Here is a 20616-nt window from a genome sequence, read left to right on the forward strand (position 1 = left end):
CAATCTGTGGGTTGCCCTGACAATCGCCTGCATTCTCCCTGTGACTGTGGCCTCAGCAGAGAGGAGCTTCTCGAAGCTGAAGCTCATCAAGACCTATCTAAGGTCTTCCATGTGACAGGATCGACTCACTAGTCTTGCAATAATCAGAATCAACCATGAGGTGGGCAAGCAGGTGTTATATGAGGACATCATTGATGACTTTGCGAGTAAAAAAGCCAGGAAGCAGACATTTTGAGGACAAAACAATTACCGTAAATAATGTGAATTATTAGTTGTTTTTCTGGTGTGTGACTGTGATGTTGATTAAGCATTATTCTAAGTGTTGTTTTTCATTGTATTTGCACTTTGAAATATATGTGAAATAAATACATGTAAGGTGTAATAGATAAAGGGTGAGTCACTTCATCACAGTTTGACAAGCCCCTCGGGGATAATTAAAGTACCTACATTCCTATCTATCTAGCACTCCCTCCTCCCCCCAACAGCATCTTGTCTAGGATCCCCACAAAGCTAGAAACGGCCCTGCCTTCACGTCAGTGCGGCCGCTCATTTCATGTTTACTCCTAACCCTATCAACTAATCCTACTCCTTGTTACACATCCTTCCACTCTCATTCCACACACGTTTTTACCCACTGCACCTGACCCTCAGACGCCCAAACCCGTATTCCTTAGCTACCCGGTGCCAATGCTCCCTTGGTCAGGAATGCCAACGGTCCCTCCCTTCATCTCACACATTCTGTGCATTCGTCCATTACAGTCACACCACAGAATAGCGTTCCGATTTGTTTGTAACCGATATTAGATATTACCCAACCTCTTAAAAACCGGGAAATTGGGATTTTCGATTTATCCGTGTTCGGGTTAATGGACTTTCATTGTAATTATGTTGTATGATAATGATAATAGGAAATATAAGAAATATAAGAAAATGTTAATTAATATAAGAAATGTAAGAAATATAAGAAATATAAGAAATATAAGAAATATAAGAAAATGTTAATTAAGCCTGACAACTCGTATGGAAACCTGTTTCACGGATTGTAACCTAGACTTTAGGAAGTGCATAATTCTTATTTTCAGTTTAACTGATGTTGTATAGGTCTTAATCATGTTTAAAAAAAGTTCCAAGGGGAAAATGAAATTTAGTATATGTATGTTTACTTTTGATTGTGAATATTTTATATGTATCACATTATAAGCGCATCGTATTTGTACATATTTCTTACATTTTATTTTTATAAAAATAAAGTAATTTCAGAACTATGAGCCAGTAGACTACTTACAACAGCTGCTGTGTTTGTCCAACCGCTAATATGACCCCACTGTCGCCCACATACAGGTGTCATTTGCGACAGCTGATGCTGGAACTAATTTTTCTTCAGTTATACCTTATAAAAAAAAATTGTTTCTTGTTTATAGTGCATAAACAGCCTTGTAATTTCTATCTATTTACAATAAACAATATCTATATATATATATATATATATATATATATATATATATATATATATATATATATATATATATATATATATATACACATACGTTATATGCTTTATTGTGTTATCCTAGGCAATTGTAATGGTTATTTCGAACTATGTGTTCTTTTCATTATATTGTATATATGTATATTGATTCAATGCCAAATAAAATTATTATTATGTTATTATTATTATTATTATTATTATTATTATTATTATTATTATTATTATTATTATTATCATTGTTATTACTATTATTATCATTATTATTATTATTATTAAATATTATTATTATTATTATTAATTATTATTATTATTATTATTAATTATTATTATTATTAATTATTATTATTATTATTATTATTATTAATTATTAATTATTATTATTATTATTAACTATTAATTATCATTAATTATTATTATTATTATTATTATTATCATTATTATTATTATTATTATTATTATTAACTATTATTATCATTATTATTAATTATCATTATTATCATTATTATTATTATTATTATCATCATTATTATTATTATTATTATTATTCTATAATACTGTTATACTATTATACTATTATCCTTATCATTATTATATTATCATTATTATATTATCATTATTATATTATTATTATTTACATAATCATTATTATACTATTATTATATTATTATCATTATATTATTATTATTATATTATCATTATTATATTATTATTATTAAATTATTATTATTATATTATTATTATTATATTATCATTATTATTATTATTATTATTATTATTATTATTATTATTATTATTATTATTATTATTATTATTATTATTATTATTATTATTATTATTATTATTATTATTATTATTATTATTATTATTATTATTATTATTATTATTACTATTACTATAAAGTTAGCAAGTTATGAAATAGCGTGAATAAATTTACAAGTGATTTGTAACCCAATATCATATTGCAAGTATATAATATAGTCTCTCATAAAATATTTTCTTTTTTAAATTAAGTTGCGTACAATAGATGGCGTTGTTACGATGCCTGCACTTCAAAAGTGTATTTCATCTAACTGAATGAGTGCATCACACTTTCCCAACTTTTCTTTAGGAACAACAGTAAATGACGTCATAACCCGGACTTCATGCTATTGGTTCACTTCATACATCCACGGCACACACCTCCACGTTGTCTGCAAGGTAAGATGTCGATTGATCTGATTTTTTTTCCTATTTTCTGTAATGCTGTATAATGAACTTCCTATTGTCCGTAAACTATGTATGATTTGATTTGAAGTAATAACTTGCAGTAGTTAGATACGTTTGAAATTATTCTGTGAAGAGGGAAGAGTTATGGTAGAACAAAATTGACGATGAATGAGTTGGTTGCACAGATGTGAATTTGCCCATGCATATTGTCTAAGAATCCTTATATATTGCTCATTAATAAGCTATGATTACTCAGTGAGAAGTAATCTTGCCACAATCCTTTCCTGAAGTTTTGGTGTTGATATAATGTGACGAAGTTTCGTTGCCACCCAGCATATCTATTTTCCTTTACCCTACGATTTTTTTTTTTTTCATCTTCCACATAATTAACAGCATCGTCCACATAATTAACAGCAGTGTTTCACTGCTGTTGAACGTAGTACCTATACCTGAAATTATTTTGCATGGTGTCTTTAAAGTTAGGTTTGTCTCAATATATTGATAATTGTGTGCAACTTTCAAAGCTGCTTTCAATGTTGTACTCCCAGGCACACACGATGTCAACCTTACTCAAGTATTTTAGTGCTGATATATTCATAATCCTATTTGAATATATTATTTACCTTTAAGTTGTTCAATAAAATTCCAGTCACAGAAACACAGATGTTTCATGAAACTTGTTATTACTACTAAGTAAACCAACCAAACCTAACTTACTGAAAATGTAACCATTCCATAGAAAAAGTAGATTTTTCAAATGCATAAAAGAAGTGAAAATTTTGTTTGCATGATACTGGAATAGAACAATTTATTCTTCTTGAATCCATTTCCTCTGAGAGCAACTCCTTTAAGCATCTTCAAATGCAGGTGACCTTGGGCTTGGATGTGCAAGTTTTTCTGGCGTACTTGCGTGGTTCAATACTAATTGACTGTAAAACAACTACAGTTAAATGTTTACCTATGAATAGATAGTGGGGAATTAAGAAGAGTACTTATTGTGATGTCCCCCACCTCTTAAGATTAGTCAGCCAGTATTTTAGTCAAAACAAAGTGTGTTGTCATAATGTGCTTTGAATATGGCTATTGTTGGGGCAGTTATCTAGTGATTGTTTTGCTAGTTTGAGGTGGCCCTTTTAAGTTGTACTTGTTGATTTGAAAAAAAAAAAAAACTTTGTAAAGACTAAAGGACATCCTTGTAACCATGGATCAACTTGTATGTTCGTCATATCCTCTTGCGTTCTCCCATTTCCTAGTGTCTGCAGGCCAAGTTGTGCACCCACCTCCTCATAGGGTAGATGAGTTAGTTATGGAACTAACCTGGGTGCTCCTATCTGGACTTTCTCCAATGACCTGATGTACTGCAACAAGTAGGGAGACCAGGCTTAAGCTCCATAATCAGTAATCAGATGGACCAGGGCAAGGGGCATAAGGATGTCCTTGCTGAGCACAGTTAAGTTTCTTTTAAAGAAGCAGTCGGCTGTTGGCTCTGGCAAATATTTTAGAGACATGCGCAGAAGACTTGGTTTGCTGTTATGGTGATACCCAAATCCTTTTTCTGTGTGGGTCTTCTGCAGTGGACTCTGGTTGAGTAAGTAGTCTGCCTGTTGATTCTGATGTCCTGTGTGCATAATTTTGCACTTATCTACATTAAAGGATAGCAGCCACTACTCACTACTTTTCCAATCATTTCATATCTCCAATAACTACTTTGGTACAAGGACACATAGGTGTCATGAAGTCCAAGTGGGTTCCCGAGGGTGCCAGCATCTGTTTTTTCAGACTGGAAAGGAGTATTAAGGGAGAGAGACTTGAGGAAATGGATAGTTTTAGATACTTGGGTGCAAATGTGGCAGGAAAAGGAGTGGAGGTAGAGTGTAGTTTGAGAGAAGAGAGTAAATGCCTTCGGGGATTAGAAAGTGTAATGAGAAATGGACATTTGGGAATGGGTGCTAAGAGGAAATTGTATGAAGGAGTGATTGTGCTGACAGCACTGTACGGGGCAGAAACAACTTCACCAGTTGCATAGTTAAGGAATGTAATAAACTTCCTACAGAGGCAATGCAATGTAGTTCAGTTCAAAGCTTTAAGATTCATTTAGATAAACATTTAAGCAAGGTGCTTTTATGACTGTAATTTTTTATTATTTGATTATTTGTTTGTTATTATTTGTCTTTCTTTTTTATTTTCTTGATTTCCATTTATTATTATTTATTTATTTATTTATTTATTTTTTTGCATCCTAGTTATGGACCGAAAGGTCTCCTGTCGGCATGCTCCACCTTTGTAACCCTTTGTAACATGGAACATAAGAGAGGAAGAGTTTGAATGTGTTTGAGATGAGGTGCTAGGCTGGATAGTGAGAAATGAAGAGGTGAGGAGAACAGGGGTGGAAAGGGAGTTGGGAGATAGGGTTGAGGAAAGAATATTGGGATGGTTTGGACACATGGAAAGAATGAGTGAAGAAAGACTAGTAAAAGAGGTGTGGAAGGAGTGAACTTGAGGGGGCAACCCAGGATAAGATGGATGGATGGGGTAAAAGGGGCACTGGGAAAGAAGTGAATGTTGAGGAGGGGCGGGAGAGGACAGAAAATAGGGGTGTATGGATGATGCTGTGATGAATGAGGGGGAGTGGGTGGGGGATGGGGGTAAAGGAGTGTGTGAGAAATGAATCCATGCAGCCCGAAGGAATTTCTCCCCATCTTCTCCTTTTCTGCATGAGGGGATGGAGGGGTGGGGGTTGCTGATTTAATGAAGTGGCCTTGCTGTGGATGTCCTTTCGTGCAACTCCGCTTCTGACCCAGGGCAGTGGGTAAGATGCAGGGATGACCCATCATCTAGGTGCCAAGATAAGAGAGGGAGTGGAGTATGTTGGGGATGAGATGGGTGGGAATGGATTTTATGCCTTTGTTTTTTGGCTACCTCCCTTGTAAGGGGGGAACAATCCTTTGTTAAATGTATGTATATATTATTACTCAGGGTAAAAAGAATAGTAATATAGCAGCGACTTTATTTTATGAGAGTAGTATGATGTATCGTTCATATGACAGCCAGTGCTGCGTGTGAGAATTTGACTTTTGCTGAAGTGGTTAAGAGCATCTATGTCAGCTATCCTGATGGTCCTGTAGATTTTTGTGTCATCCACAAACAAGTTGGCAGATGATTCCAGGTTCTTCACGAGGTTGTGTATGTAAGCGAGGAACTGTACTGGACCTAGCACTGATCCCTGAGGGACTCCACTTGCAACTTGTGATCGTGTGTTCCTCATTTTCACACTGGTATCTCTCACTGAGGAAGTTCTTGATCCACATCAAGATTCTGCTATCTATGCCCATTGCTTCTAACTTGGTGAAGTCTTCTATAAGAAACTCAAAAGCCTTTTTGCATTCTAAGTAATTAATGTCAGTGCACTTTCCCCCATCCACTGTGTTTACCAGGTCATTGAGATGAATGTTGGTCAGGCGGGTCCTGTTGCTCCTGAAGCCATGCTGCTCTTCAACGATGAAGTTATTACTATGAAGGTGGTCTACTAGGCTCTCCTGAATTATGTTTTCTATTAGTTTCGATACAACACTAGTAATTGAAATGGGTTTGTAGTTAAGGGGTACTGTTTTTCTTGTAGATTGGAAATGTATTTGCCCTCCAGTCATTTGGTACCACAAGGGTCCCTAATGAGGTTTTGATCATGTCCAAAATTGGATTACGCAGAACTTTCGCATTTTCCTTGAGTACCAAAGGTGACACTCCATCAGGTCCTTGAGCTTTGCTGCCATCTAGTCCCTTGAGTTTTTTCCTAACACCCCCCTCCCCCCCTTGTTATCATTATATCTTGCACCTTAGGTCCTTGAAAACTAGTCTGGATCCAGTGATGTGAGGGAAGATGTCAGTCACACCATTGCATGCTATATTCATCTCTTGGGCAATTGTATTGTTATCTTCAGTTATGTCACCAGTGTGGGTCTTAACCTCTTCACTCCAGGGCACATCGCACATCTGGCAGCATTAGCTGCCCGACGTGCGATGTTGCGTCATAATAATCGCATTATAAAAAATAAAGTCAGTGCTCAATCGTTCGTTCTCTTTCACCCGTGTATTTTGATAACCATAGAAAATATGATGAAGCCAGTTTAGAGAGTATGGAAGTTACGTAGGTACGACTACAATAAATATAATCAAGATGCCGGTCGGCATCATCGCGTACCCACTTGCTCCTCATGCCGCCTACGTAGGCGTCACCGTATGGAAATGGTTAAGTCTGGTTATGATATCTTTGACCGTAGTCTTCGACCTAACATAGCTCCAAAAGTGCCTGGCGTTTCTTGATGCATCTGCTGCTATTTTTTTCTTGTATATTTTGCTGTTCTTACCTCCCGTGTTACTTGTAGTTCTTCTTTATCTGGTCCCCCTCCACCAATTGTGCTCCACAGGACCCTCGCATCAATAAAGATCTACTTCAACTTCATAATCTATTCCTCTCTGATGGTGAGGTCTTTCATATCGGAACATTCAGAGAACAGGAACATCTTGAGTTTATCTTTGAAACCTTGGATGCTGACAATACATTGTAGATTAAGTGGAAGTCTATTATAAAATCTTGGGGAGGTTGACTTAAAAGAGTGAAAACAAACTCATGATGAAACTTGGGGTTCAAATAGGGTCAGACCCGAGTCAGCTCAACAGGTGTTTACGCTTTCCTCAGTAGGTTGGACCACTTCCAAGAGACTCCTTAATTATGATGGTTTTCCAAATGGTAGAACTTGAGGCATCATACATATTTTATATTTAATTCTAGCTTTTATAGACAGCCAGTGCAAATCAGTTAATACAGATGTAATCCTATCATGACAAGAGACACCCTTAATTAATCTTGCAGCTCTATTCAAAACATTGGATCACATGAAGAATTGTCACCCCAGTCTTGGAAAGGGTGACGATTCTTCATGTGGGCTATCCTAGGGTGATAATTCTTCATCTGGGCCATCCTGGATTTACAATTCTTCGGTTGTATAAGTTGTTAACAATAAGTATAACCATCATTCAACCAAACCTAACATGATCTTTATTCCACTATTGATATTCAGCATACTGGGTTGACAATTCTTCAGGTGGGACCTCGTGGGGTGATGATTCTTCAGGTGGGCATTCTGGGGTGACAATTCTTCATGTGACCCAAAACATTTTGTATCTTAAGTCAAATATTTGGTAGGTTACAGTATACAGAATTACAATAATCAAGTCTAGTAACAACACGGTTAATTGCATTCTTTTTCAGAGAACTTGGGTCAATATATTTCTTGCATTGTTGTACTGTTCTTGATGAGTTGTAGTCTTTCTTCCGAAGTATTTCCTCCATGATTCCTGTTTCCTTCTTATTAACATGTCAAGTCTTCTGTTTATCCATTTGGGTTTACAACACCATTCTGTTGTTATAGATTGGCACACATCTTGATGATTTTGTTGTAATTTTCAATAAATATGCCCTGCTTCTCGTTTACAGCTTTATTTGAAAATATCTCCTCCCAGTCAACTTGGTCAAATAGTTGCCTCATTCTGTGTCCACTTTGTGGTAATCCAGTTTTGGATAGACTCGTGTATTCCATTGGTCTGGAGTCTGCAGTCAATGTGAAACAGATGACAGCATGTTTGCTCAAACTTGGGGGGGGGGGGGCAGAGGGGAACCCTCCTTCAGGGAGTTTGGTTAAGTTAGGTTAATAGCACTTTATCAAAAATAGCAGGGTTTTGCTAGGTGGCAACTTAAGTGATGAACAGGTTTGTAAACAAGAGTTTAAGTGGCCTCCAGAAATATTTTTTTCTTGTTGATTTTATACATTTTCATCAATTATGATGAATTTGGAAATTACTTGTTTTTTCTGTAGTTTTATTATCTTTGAAAAGGTAAGAGTTACATAAAGAACTAGTAATTTCAGGCAATAGCAAATGATAGACTTTGAAAACGCATCAAAATCAACAGGAAAAAGATATTTCTGGAGGTAGTAACTTTTATTGTACAGAAATGCAATTTTACCAATTTTTTTTAGAAGTGCTTTCTTACTCAATATAGCATTAGAAAAATAGTAATATTGTAATATACACTTTTTTTTAGCAAAAATCAATAACGGAAAATGCTAAAAAAAAAAAAAAAGACAACGACCTTGATCACCTCCAGAATTACAAGTACTACATTACTAAATGTAGGTTAGGTTAGGATAGACAAATTTATCATGCTTTAATTTCTTCAACCACTGCATCTAAACAAAGATGATGTCTTAAGCAGCTGTGGCAACCCCATCTGTTAATGAATTGCCAAGATAAACATACATTTTGTCAATGTAATATAATTTACAAATTTGATATTTAATTTTTAATACAGGTAAACGTCGACTTACGATGGCATTAGGTTTCGATAGAGCCATCGTAAGACAATCTCATCGTAAGTCGATCCCACTCTGTTCCGTGGTCACTGTACCTAGCCTACCTGTATATTAACCACCAGAGATACTGAATATAGCCTATTAAACATGTACAGTAGTTTATTTAATTTTATCCTTTTTACCATATTCAAACACTATAATATGTATTTTCAGTACGGCACTTAAATCTCGCGGGCAGCAGCCAATGCCAGCCGTACGACGTGACGTAATAATACTCGCATCATAAAATATAGTCACCGCTTATATCGATCGTTCTCTCTTTCACCCGCGAATTTTGAAAACCACAGAGAATGAATCATTTGAGAGAATGTAAAAACACAGGGGCGACTACAATAAATATAATCAAGACGCCTACGTGTGCGGCACCGTATGGAAGGGGTTAAATTATCATGTCGTCGTCGTCGTCGTCATCGTAAAGTCGAACAATCGTAAGTCGCGGCCATCGTAAGTCGACGTTTACCTGTACTATATCGCAGTGGATCTTAACCACTTCAATATAAGTCAAATTCCCATGTGCAGGGACTGCCATATGTATGATTCATCACACTACCCGTATTATAAAATATAAAGTCACTGTTGTATTACTCATTCTCTTTTATTCGGTGAGTAGTAATTAATGCAGAAAACGTGATCAAACCAGTTCATAGAATCCAGGGGTAACTCGTGTACAGCAACAAAAAATATGCATATAATAAAGACACTGGTGTCGGCATCCTTGTGTATCCACATGCACCTCATGATGCCTATGTAGGTGTCATTGTACTGAAATGGTTAACCATTTTTGGCTGCGGCCCAAAATCCTGGCCAGATTGACCATAGTGACCCTTACCTTCATAAACACTTAAAAGGCAAGAGTAAATGTTGGTAGTTTGTTTCACCTCGATTAAATAATCTACATTCAGATCAAGGACACTGTCCTGATAGTTCAGAAGTAATTGATAAGGCTGATGGAAATTCTTCTGTAAATGTTGATCATTTTAATAGTGCTGTTAATGTACCAATTTCACAACTCTGCTAGATCTTCTAACAGGTTGTGGACTTGGTACATTAACAGCACTATCAAAATTATCAACATTTACAGAAGAATTTCCATCAGCCTTATCAATTACTTCTAACCTGAAGGAGACATAAGCACAAGCACAAGCATAAGCACAAAAGGTTTTCTGCTACATGAGTTATCTTTAGGTACAGTGTCATTACTGGGAACAGTTGGTGTATATCTAGGCATTAGTTGATCAGAATGTCTTTTCCAAACAGTGTTCCCAAAATCTTTTAACATCGCCTTGTAATTTCTCACACCTAGAACTTCAATTACTTTCCCTTCCAACCATGAATGACCTTTGCCATAATTGTTTACAAAAACAGCATCATCAATCTTATATTCAGCCTTCTCAAACTTACACTCTTTTTTCCAAAACCCTTTCCTTCTTATTTTGTGGTTTAATTTTCTCAATAATACCTCTGAAGTTTCTGTTAAACATTAGCTCAGCTGGAGCTTTACCTGTTGAACTATGGATTGAATGTCTATAATTGTATAAAAATATACAGACTGGTTCGTATATCACCTTCCTTAAATTTACTTAATCCTTCCTTGAAAGTTTTTACAGCCCTCTCAGCTAAACCATTAGATGATGGGTTATAAGGGGCAGGAGTCTCTCCAGTTCCTGGTGTATTTCTCCATGTGGAGCAGTACGAGAGGGCCACCCTGACATATGTATTTACCTAGTTGTATTATATGGGAAGGGGAGCTATCATAGTGACCTGTCTTTGTATCTCACAGCATCTAGCTTGTTCTTAAATTCTTGTATGGTTTGCACTCCATTGTTTCATCTAGTTTATTCCAGATGTCCACAACTCTGTGGAAAACTTTTTTCAGATCTATAACTGTCCTTTTTTAGCTTCTTTTCGTGTCTTCCTTGTTTTTCTTCTATCCCACTTTAACAAGGACTTCCATCCCTTTCATGATTATGTAAATGGCCAATAGATCACCTCTTTCTCTTCTTTGTTCCAAGGTTGGTAGTTCTAGTTTAGACAATCTTTGCTAACGGTAGAGTTGTAAGGGGAGGGGCACTCGTTTCTTCTCACGTCGTCATGTTTCTCTTCTGTCCCATTTTAATAAGTCGTCTCAATCAAGAACTTCCATCTCTTTCATAATTCTGTAAAAAGTCAACAAATCACCTCTTTCTCTTCTCTGTTCGTGTTGATAGATGCAATTTATCCAATCTTTGTTCGTATGTCAAATCTGAGAGTGTAGGTGCCATTTGTGTCGCTCTTTGAATTCTTTCTATTTTTTTTTTTTTTTTTTTTTTTTATGTATATACTAGGTGCCCATAGTGTCGCGGCATACTCCAATTTAGGTCTTATCAGTGTAATTACTATTTTCTTTATCATTTCTTCATCCATGTAGTTGAAGGCCACTTTCATTGATCTTAAGTTAAAAGTCTCTCCAACTAGTTTATTGACATGTTTATCAGGTGTGTGTGTGTGTATTTACCTAGTTGTATCATACGGGAAGGGGAGCTATGCTCGTGGTGACCTGTTTTTGTATCTCACAAGATCAAGTTTGTTCTTAAATTCTTGTATTGTGTTTGCACACACTATTTCTTCATCCAATTTGTTCCATATATCTATCACTTTGTGTGGGAAGCTGTTCTTTTTCAGGTCTCTTCTGTAGTTATCCTTTTTGAGTTTCATTGTATGTCCTCTTGTTTTTCCTCTGTCCCTGTTTAATAAGTCCTCTCTATCAAGGCATTATATACCTTTCATAATTCTGTAGATGGTTAGTAGGTCCCCTCATTCTCTTCTTTATTCCAGGGCTGGCAATTCTAGTTCAGCTAGTCTTTGTTCATATGTCAGGTTTGAAAATGTTGGGGCCATCTTTGTCATTACAGTGTATGGGGCAGAAACATGGAACATAAGAGAGGAAGAGAGAAGAAGTTTGAATGTGTTTGAGATGAGGTATCTGAGAAGTATGATGGGGGTTACTAGGCTAGATAGAGTGAGAAATGAGGAGAAGAACGGGTGAAAAGGGAGTTGGGAGATAGGGTTGATGAAAGAGTATTAGGATGGGGGAGATAGGGTTGATGAAAGAGTATTAGGATGGTTTGGACACATGGAAAGAATGAGTGAAGAAAGACTAGTAAAAGAGGTATGGAGGGCAGATGTGGAGGGAGTGAACATGAGGGGACGTCCTAGGATGAGGTGGATGGATGGGGTGAAGGGGGCTTTGGGGAAGAGGGGAATTTGACGCAGCCCAAAGGGATTTCTCCTTTTATGCATGGGGGGACGGAGAGAGGGGGGTTGCTAATTTAATGAAGCGGCCTTGCTGTGAGTGTGCTGTGTCTTGCGACACTGCTTCTGACCCAGGGCAGTGGACAAGGTGCAGGGATGACCCGTCATCCAGGAGGTGCTAAGATAAGAGGGAGGGTGGAGGGGTGTGGAGTGTAAGGGGGAAAAAGCCTTGGTATATGTATGTATGTAATGTATCTTTGTCATTGCTCTTTGTATTCTAATTTTCTTATATTTTTTGTACTAGGTGACCATATCAGCATTGCATATTCCAGTTTTGGCCTTATCAGTGATTGCAATATTTTCTTAATCATTTCCTTATCAAGGTATTTATAAGCCACTTTTATTGATCTCGGCAAATTTTATGTTTCTCCGATTATTTTATTTGTATGTTTATCTGGCGACATCTTTGGTGATGATTACTCCAAGGTTCCTTTCAGAATTTACTTCTTTTCTTCTTTTCCATCAATATTATACTGTCCTGTTATTCTCTTCTTGCTTTTTCCAAATTCAATTATACTGCACTTCTTGATGTTGAACTTTACCTCCCATCTCTTGCCCCACTCAGATCCCCCTGCAATGAGTCACAGTCTATTTCAGAGTTTATTCTCTTTAATTATTTTGCATCATCCTCAAAGCAGTTCATATAACTTTCAATGCCTTCGTCCATGTCATATACATATTTAGGAAACATTATTGGAGCTAGTACTGACCCTTGTGGTATGCCACTATTCATTTCTTCCCATTTTGAATATTTGTCTCTGGGCACCACTCTCATTTTTCTTCCATGTAGGAAGTCCTCCATCCAATTCAGTAGTTTTCCATGCATGCCTCCTATTGTTTCCAGTTTATATAGTAATTTTCTGTGTGGTATCTTATCAAATGCCTTTTGTAAGTCCAGGAAGGCACGCCCAGCCATCCCTTTCTTGCAATATATCTATCAATCTTGAATAGAAGCAAATTAAATTAGTGGTACATGATCTTCCTTGTCTGAATCCAAATTGCCTCGAGTTCAGTATATTATTATCAGGGCTGTGGAGTCGGAACACAAAACCTCTGACTCCGACTCCTCTATTTTTGGCACCACCAACTCCAACTCAGACTCAGACTCCTCTTCATGTAATTAACTGATTATGGCCTACATATTTATAAAGCCTATACAACACACGCTCCAATCGTGAGTAGACATATATCATTATTACTGGTTTATATCAAAGAAGAAGGGTATATGTTATAGTGTGGCTTTCTTATGTTTGACCTCTTCATTAATACTTTATTACTGAAGTAGAGATTGTTTGAAAGGATATTGAAGAAAATTCAGTAAAATAAAGATTTTATAATGTACCTCTTGATTAAACTACATACTGGTACTGCTATGCAATTATTGAGATGGACATTACTCTGGTTCTGGAACCGATCTTATTGATACGAGTACAATACAAGATACAGCTGAACATGTTTGAAACGTGAAACTTTTTTTTCAACTTTAAATATCCTTATTTCAATAATTCAATGATAAAAAGTATAGAAGGAAAGGAGAGAAGAGATAGTATTATTGCGTTAGTCTACAGTTGAAATCATAATTATCTTACTGTTTGGCAACACAGCAGTGGGAGAAACCACCAAACTGATGGTGATGGAAATGACGCATATGAAACTTGACAGGAATATTACAGCTCCCGTGACTGTGTGTCAACAGGTGTAAAATGGAGGTGTTTATCTAATTTATTCAAGTAATACATTGGATGTTTATCGCTCTTTGTATAAATTTGAAAGCCAGTGTTGCACAAGGACATTTTGGGGGTTTAGTGGAATGACAACGAAGATAAGACTAGATTTATTACATTTTATTGATTTTTTTTTTGTTTTTTTTTTTATATATATATATATATATAATCTACTTATAAGGAGTGCGCACTGCATGTAACTACAGACTAAATGAAGGCATTATGAAATGTGAATTTAACTGGAGTCAGTCGGTATATTTTTACTGACTCTGAATCCAGTGACACCATAATTGCTTCAGACTCTTGACTCCAGTTACCCTAATTGCTTCAGACTCCAACTCCGACTCTACAGCCCTGATTATTCTTCTCTAGATATTTTGTCCATCTATCTTTGATGATTTTCTCACAAATTTTAACTATTGCACTCATTTGGGACACCGGTCTATAATTTGTTGGGTCTTCCTATAATTTGTGTGTGTATTGGAAGCTCGCTGGTTGAGCGGGTTAGGGCGTCGTTACTTGTGGCAAAGGTCGAAGGGATGGCGGTTCGAATCCTGCCACTGGCAAAGTTGAACCAAGGGCATGGTTCGTTAAATTCCAAGCTACAAAGTCCTCTGTGAGGGGCACCGTCCTAGCCTTCCTTTAGGAGGGAGTTTGTGACGTTAAACCATATACAGTATGTATGTGTATGTGGCATTCTCTGTCAGATCAGCAAGTGCCTAATACCCTCATCTCTCCAACTTTTTTGATATCTGACCTTTAAAGGTCAGATATCAAGACTTCCATAACTTTTTGTATTTACAGTTTAATGTACATAAAAAAACATACTGACAGTATTCTATATAATTCCACCATCTACATCTTATCAAATTTGGCAAAAAACAGTTTTGTCTTCATTTCATTGCGTCGTCTGCTATTCGAAACATTCCGCCCGTGCGCTTCGGGAAGGGTTCGGGGAATTCCGCGTTCGTGACGTCACAGTTGCCAAACAAACAATATTGTTATTCTGAATATCTAGACTTCGGAAAAGTGGTATGCGAGGCGCAATTAAAAGTGAATTTTCTGAATAAATTCTTCTGTAATAGGTAAAAACTTTATTTGTATGCTTTTAAAAAGTATTTTTTCGATGATTTTTAGTGAATGGTATATCTGTTGATATCTTACCTTTAAGAGGTCATATGGGAGGTCACTAACATTTGGTGACCAGTAACTATTGGTTATATAAATGTATATATATTTAGAATCTGAACGACAAGGAATCCAAATTTCAGAGTTAAGAACTCTAGGTTAAAAAAAAACACTAGCAAAAAAATTTAGGTCAAGATTGGAGTCCTGGGGTATCGAAATTGAAAACATTTTATAGATGAGAAAAATTAAGGCATAAGCTTTGGCCATTAGAATCGGTAAAAAGAAGTTTATCCTAGTATTTTTTATATAATTAACATAAGTGAGCACCATATTTATACCTTGTCCCTCAACTGTACATATTTTTCACACTTGAGCTCCTAATCTATTTTTTTTTTTTTTTTTAACTTGTAAGTGAACACTATGTATTTACAAAATGCATACAAGCATAAGCATTATATATTACACAAGCATAAGTATAGTTACAACAAACATAAATTAGGTTAGCCTGAAATTGTATTGGATACAATTTTGGCATATTCAATACTTGCATGAATTTCTTCCTGAAGAAATTATATAGTTAATTTGGCTGCCTCCTCTTAGTCTAAGACAACTCATGACAGATAATATCTGATGTCTTGGCACTGAACATGAATCTTTACTTGATGGATAAAGATGTGCGCTTCCTCCTGAAGACCCAGATGAATGTAAAAAGTTCACTATATAATCATCAAACTCCTCACAATATTCCTCCACAATTCCAATCCAGATTTGACAATATTCCTCCTCGATTCCAATCCAGATTTGACCATTATAAATGCAGCTATCATACTCTCCTGATTTGACATGTTTTACATTATCAACCATTGCAGGTTCATTAGTAATATGACCTTTTTTTTTATTTGTTTCTTCTCTCCATTGCCACTCGAAATGGGATACACCTTCAGTTCTTTCTTGTTTTATAGGAACAAATCTATATTTCGGAGTTCCCTGAATAGCCACACTGTCATGGAATCAGTTCCAACCGTTGTTTTGCATCTTTCAAATTGGATACGGTTACAAAGATTTATTTTATTTTATTTATATATATATATATAATTTTTCTTTTTTCTTCCTCCTCCTCCCCCCCCATAAGGGGGTCATTAAGCCTGGTGCAAAGTTGTTCAGTTTCTACATTTTTTCATTCTCTTATGTGTATTGTCTTGCTCAAGTGTTCTTCAGAATTGAAAAGTTTTCAATATCTTCTTGGTAAGAGATTTGTGAAGTTGTACAGTATCTGTTCTTATATTGGCCAGCACATCCATCCAAAAAATGGTACACTTTCTTCAGTTGTGGGCATCTGAGATTGACATAGTCCATAAGCTGTTTCATAAATGGGTAAAACATTGTAGTGTTGTGTTTTAGTGATGGAGATGAGAAACAAACACTGAAATGGTTAAGTTCTTGGTCTTCAGATGAACAATAATAGATGACAAAAGGGTGAACTGTACATTGAGTTGACCCAGTGAAATCCCTGAGCAGCGTCTTGGATAATGAAAATAATTTTCTGAGAAATCACCAACAATAACTGCCTTGCTCTAAGGTGGTAGTGTTACAACTGTACTGTGCTGCTGTGCAACAAAATGATGATGAACCATGCAGGATATTTTCTTGTCTAGTGATAAGTATTCATGAAGTGGTTCCACTTTGTCTACCATTGTACAGTGGACAACAGGCACCCATTGCTTGTAAGATATTTCATATGGAACTGATTTAATACTGTCAGGCAACTCAAAGTCCAGAACCCTTCCTTTTCTTGGGTAGTCTTTGCAAATTTGCATCATGGAAGCTTCTTTTTCTGTACTGCAGACACTATAATCCATAAGATTTTTGTATGTGAGACCTTTTTCTCCCAATGCAGTCAGCTGTAATTTTGGGTTTTGATGATATGTGCAGACAGAGAGAATGAGTCCCACCACCATCAGCAAGCATGCAGTATGATGGCCGTAATTTAGCAAATGTGGAGAATCCTATTTTAGGATTCTTTTTATAATTTTTATATAGTTCAAATATCTCTCTTAGATTCCCAAGAACCAGGTGCTTTTGCACCTTCATTGCAACTTCAGCACTGGTGATTTTCACACAATCCTATTGTCCAGGACACACATGATTAACTTCATCTGACTCATAGAATCTTCTAAATCTTTGTCCTCTTCTGATACCACTTTTCTTTTCCTCTTGATTGGAATCTTTGGAAGGATTCTAAATTGATTTTAGTAAATGGCTTTTTCTCACCATATATGTTGTAGTTTGAAGAAAAAAAAACCCTTGTAGTTTCTTTAATTGTATATGGGGAGAGAGTCAATATTTGTAGTTTGTGATTATGACATTTGCTATCTAGGAATGACTGTTTCAATTCATTTATTAATCTTCATAGATGTTTCTCAGATTGTGTTTAAGGTTTTGAAGCCTCACTTTTTGCCTTGCTATCAATATGAACACCATAACTAGCCTCAAGGCTCTCCAAGCATTTTTTGGCAATTCTAGCTCAATGACAACCCTTCTGAAAAGAAATAAAAAATTAAATATATGTAAAACTTTAATACTTCTGGTGACCATTGGCAGCTGGATATTCTTCCTATCTTGTACTCTTGCTGTCAAAAATATTTTGTATTTATATTAGTATTAATAAATTGGTAAGCAAAAAATTATTATTTTGATATAAAAGTTGTGAATATAGAAATTGTACAAAAAATTCTGATATAGCAGCACTGTGAAAGGTGAACCACAGTATGGCAGGGGATGACTATATATAATCTAGCAACATGAGTCTGAATTAATTGCCATAGCTTAAAAAAAAATTAATATTTTGAAAAAAGACATATCTTTCAAGCCTCTGTAAATTTTAACAGATGGGAAGTCTGTGCCACAACAGATCAGCAAGCACCTTGCCAAGTACGCTGAGCACTGTATTATGGTGGTAAATATTAGTCTTGTCAATCCCCTGTCCCCATCTAGATGGGGATAACCAGTCGCTGTTTTCATTCCGAGGGAATGGTATCTGACTTCAAAATGGCAGACAACACGTGCAACCCACAGATCATAGCTACATCTCCATCTTTTAGTAATTGCACTAACATTGCAGATGCCAGACACCTTTTCACCTCACTTTGAGTGGGTGGAATTTGATCTATTAATGGATTGGCAACGGTCACCTGAACACCAGCCAGGGGAAGCTGGCCACTTGGAGGGTCGGCTATACACAACTGTCCAAAATGCATGGCCCAGTGACCTATGCTTATCTATGCTTGATATTTGTTACTCTATCAGCTGTTTGAACAGTATTCACTCAAGTTCCTAATTTGAAGCAGGTTGATAAAATTCGGCATTTCATTCAGAATTCATGTAGATACAACAATAACTGCAATGACAGTTACAGTTTTCAGCTGATTCTTCAGATCCTATGCCAAAATATATTAAGTATATCTGGGGTATTGGCTGCATGTTATTGTGGCAAAGTAACATGCAGTTGATACTTTAGGGTCTATGAAGACTGTTCATAGACATATAAACACTTTTATTATACTACGACTGTCCCTCTGTTATGCTGTCCCCCAACCCCTTGTTACTGTCCTATATCATTTCTCTAAACATTCATTTCCTTTTTTTGCCGACCCTGTAGTGGGGGAAAAGAGTGCTACCACCAAGTCTCCCCACTTGGATCATAAGAGGTGACAAAAAACGGGACGGTGGATAGGACTAGGAATCCTTCTACCTGCAGCTCCGCAGGGGATACTCATAAAAAAAAAGTAAAGGCATAAGAGGGTCTAGGAGTTTTCCAACCAGTACTCTAAGGTTTGGGTCTTTTAATGTGCGTGAATGTGGTACAGATGAGAGTAAAAGGGAAGAGATAGGCAGTATTTTTGTGAGAAGAAAGTTGGATGTGTTGACACCGAGTGAAAATAAGCTGAAAGGGAGGGGCGAGTGTGAGTTTGGGAGTGTAGTTGGGAGGTTCTCAGGAGTGAGGAAGGGAGGAGGGAGAGAAGGGGTGGCTATACTAGTAAGTGAAGAGATAGGTAAGTATGTAGTGGAGTGGAAGGAGGTTTCTTCAAGGTTGATGTGGATGAAGGTGAAGCTGGGAAGGAAGATATGGGTCTTAATAAGTGCGTATGGGCCTGGTAGTGAGAAGAGCAGAGAGGAAAGGGAGGCTTTTTCGATATATTCAAATGAGTGCATAGAGGGATTAGGAAGAAATATCAATGTAGTTGTAATGGGAGATCTTAATGCGAGGGTAGGAAATGAACCAATACAGTGACTGGGAAGTATGGAGTTCCAGGAAAGAATCAATAGTGGAGAGTTGATGGTGGAGATGTCTCGCAAGAGGGTTGATGATGGCAAATACAGTGTTTAGGAAGAAATTCAAGCATAAGTACATGTGGGAGAGGGTGGTGGATAGAAGGGTGGCAGATAGTGTTAATGGACTATATAGTGGTGACCAGGAGTATGGTAGGAAGAGGAAGGATGTACATGTTCTAAAGGGGGAGAGTGGGGGAATATCAGATTTTCTGGTGGAAGGTAAGTTGAGAGTTGAGAATAGGTGGAGAAAGAGGAAAGAGGCAGAAGGTAGTGAGGTACTTAGAGTGGACTGCTTAAATAAGAAAGAAAAGGAGAAGGAGTTCAAGAAGTAGCTGAGAGAGGAGTGGGAGGGAGTGAAGGGTAGAGTAGAACTAGGAGTGGAGGAGGAATGGGGATGGTTCAAGGAGGGATTCATAAGGTGTGTAAAGATGGTGTGTGGGACAAGGAGGGCGGGAGGAAATAAAAGGAAGTGTTGAGAGTGGTGGGATGAGGAAGCAAAGAAGGCTGTAAAAGAGAAGAAACAGGATTTCATAGATTGGTTACAAATTAGGATGAGAACATCGTATGAAAGGTACAAAATAAAAAGAGAAGTAAAGTACAAGATTAAAGGTCAGATATCAACAGATATACCATTCGCTAAAAATCATCGTATTGCTCGAAAAAGTACTTTTTAAAAGCATACAAATAAAGTTTTTACCTATTACAGAAGAATTTATTCAGAAAATTCACTTTTAATTGCGCCTCGCATACCACTTTTCCGAAGTCTAGATATTCAGAATAACAATATTGTTTGTTTGGCAACTGTGACGTCACGAACGTGGAATTCCCCGAACCTTTTCCGAAGCGCACGGGCGGAATGTTTCGAATAGCAGACGACGCAATGAAATGAAGACAAAACTGTTTTTTGCCAAATTTGATAAGATGTAGATGGTGGAATTATATAGAATACTGTCAGTATTTTTTTTTATGTACATTAAACTGTAAATACAAAAAGTTATGGAAGTCTTGATATCTGACC

At 36.5% G+C, this 20616-nt stretch overlaps 1 protein-coding gene across 4 annotated transcripts in view; it reads left to right on the forward strand.

Annotated features, from left to right (window-relative positions):
- Positions 1–2535: 2535 nt before the first annotated feature.
- Gdh (glutamate dehydrogenase, mitochondrial) overlaps positions 2536–20616 on the forward strand; it is an 84902-nt gene continuing 66821 nt past the window's right edge. For 3 of the 4 annotated variants that reach the window (XM_076173075.1, XM_076173073.1, XM_076173074.1), the window contains exon 1: positions 13530–13588. In XM_076173075.1, the coding sequence (XP_076029190.1) occupies positions 13545–13588 (44 nt within the window). In that variant the 5' untranslated portion in view covers positions 13530–13544. Of the gene's footprint in view, positions 2687–13529; positions 13589–20616 lie in introns of those variants that run through there. The other variant, XM_076173076.1, reaches the window with a different exon arrangement.

The sequence above is a fragment of the Oratosquilla oratoria genome, chromosome 34, assembly GCF_046742065.1.
Source record: "Oratosquilla oratoria isolate Oo_2021 chromosome 34, ASM4674206v1, whole genome shotgun sequence".
In the NCBI taxonomy this organism is placed as follows: Eukaryota; Metazoa; Arthropoda; class Malacostraca; order Stomatopoda; family Squillidae; genus Oratosquilla; species Oratosquilla oratoria.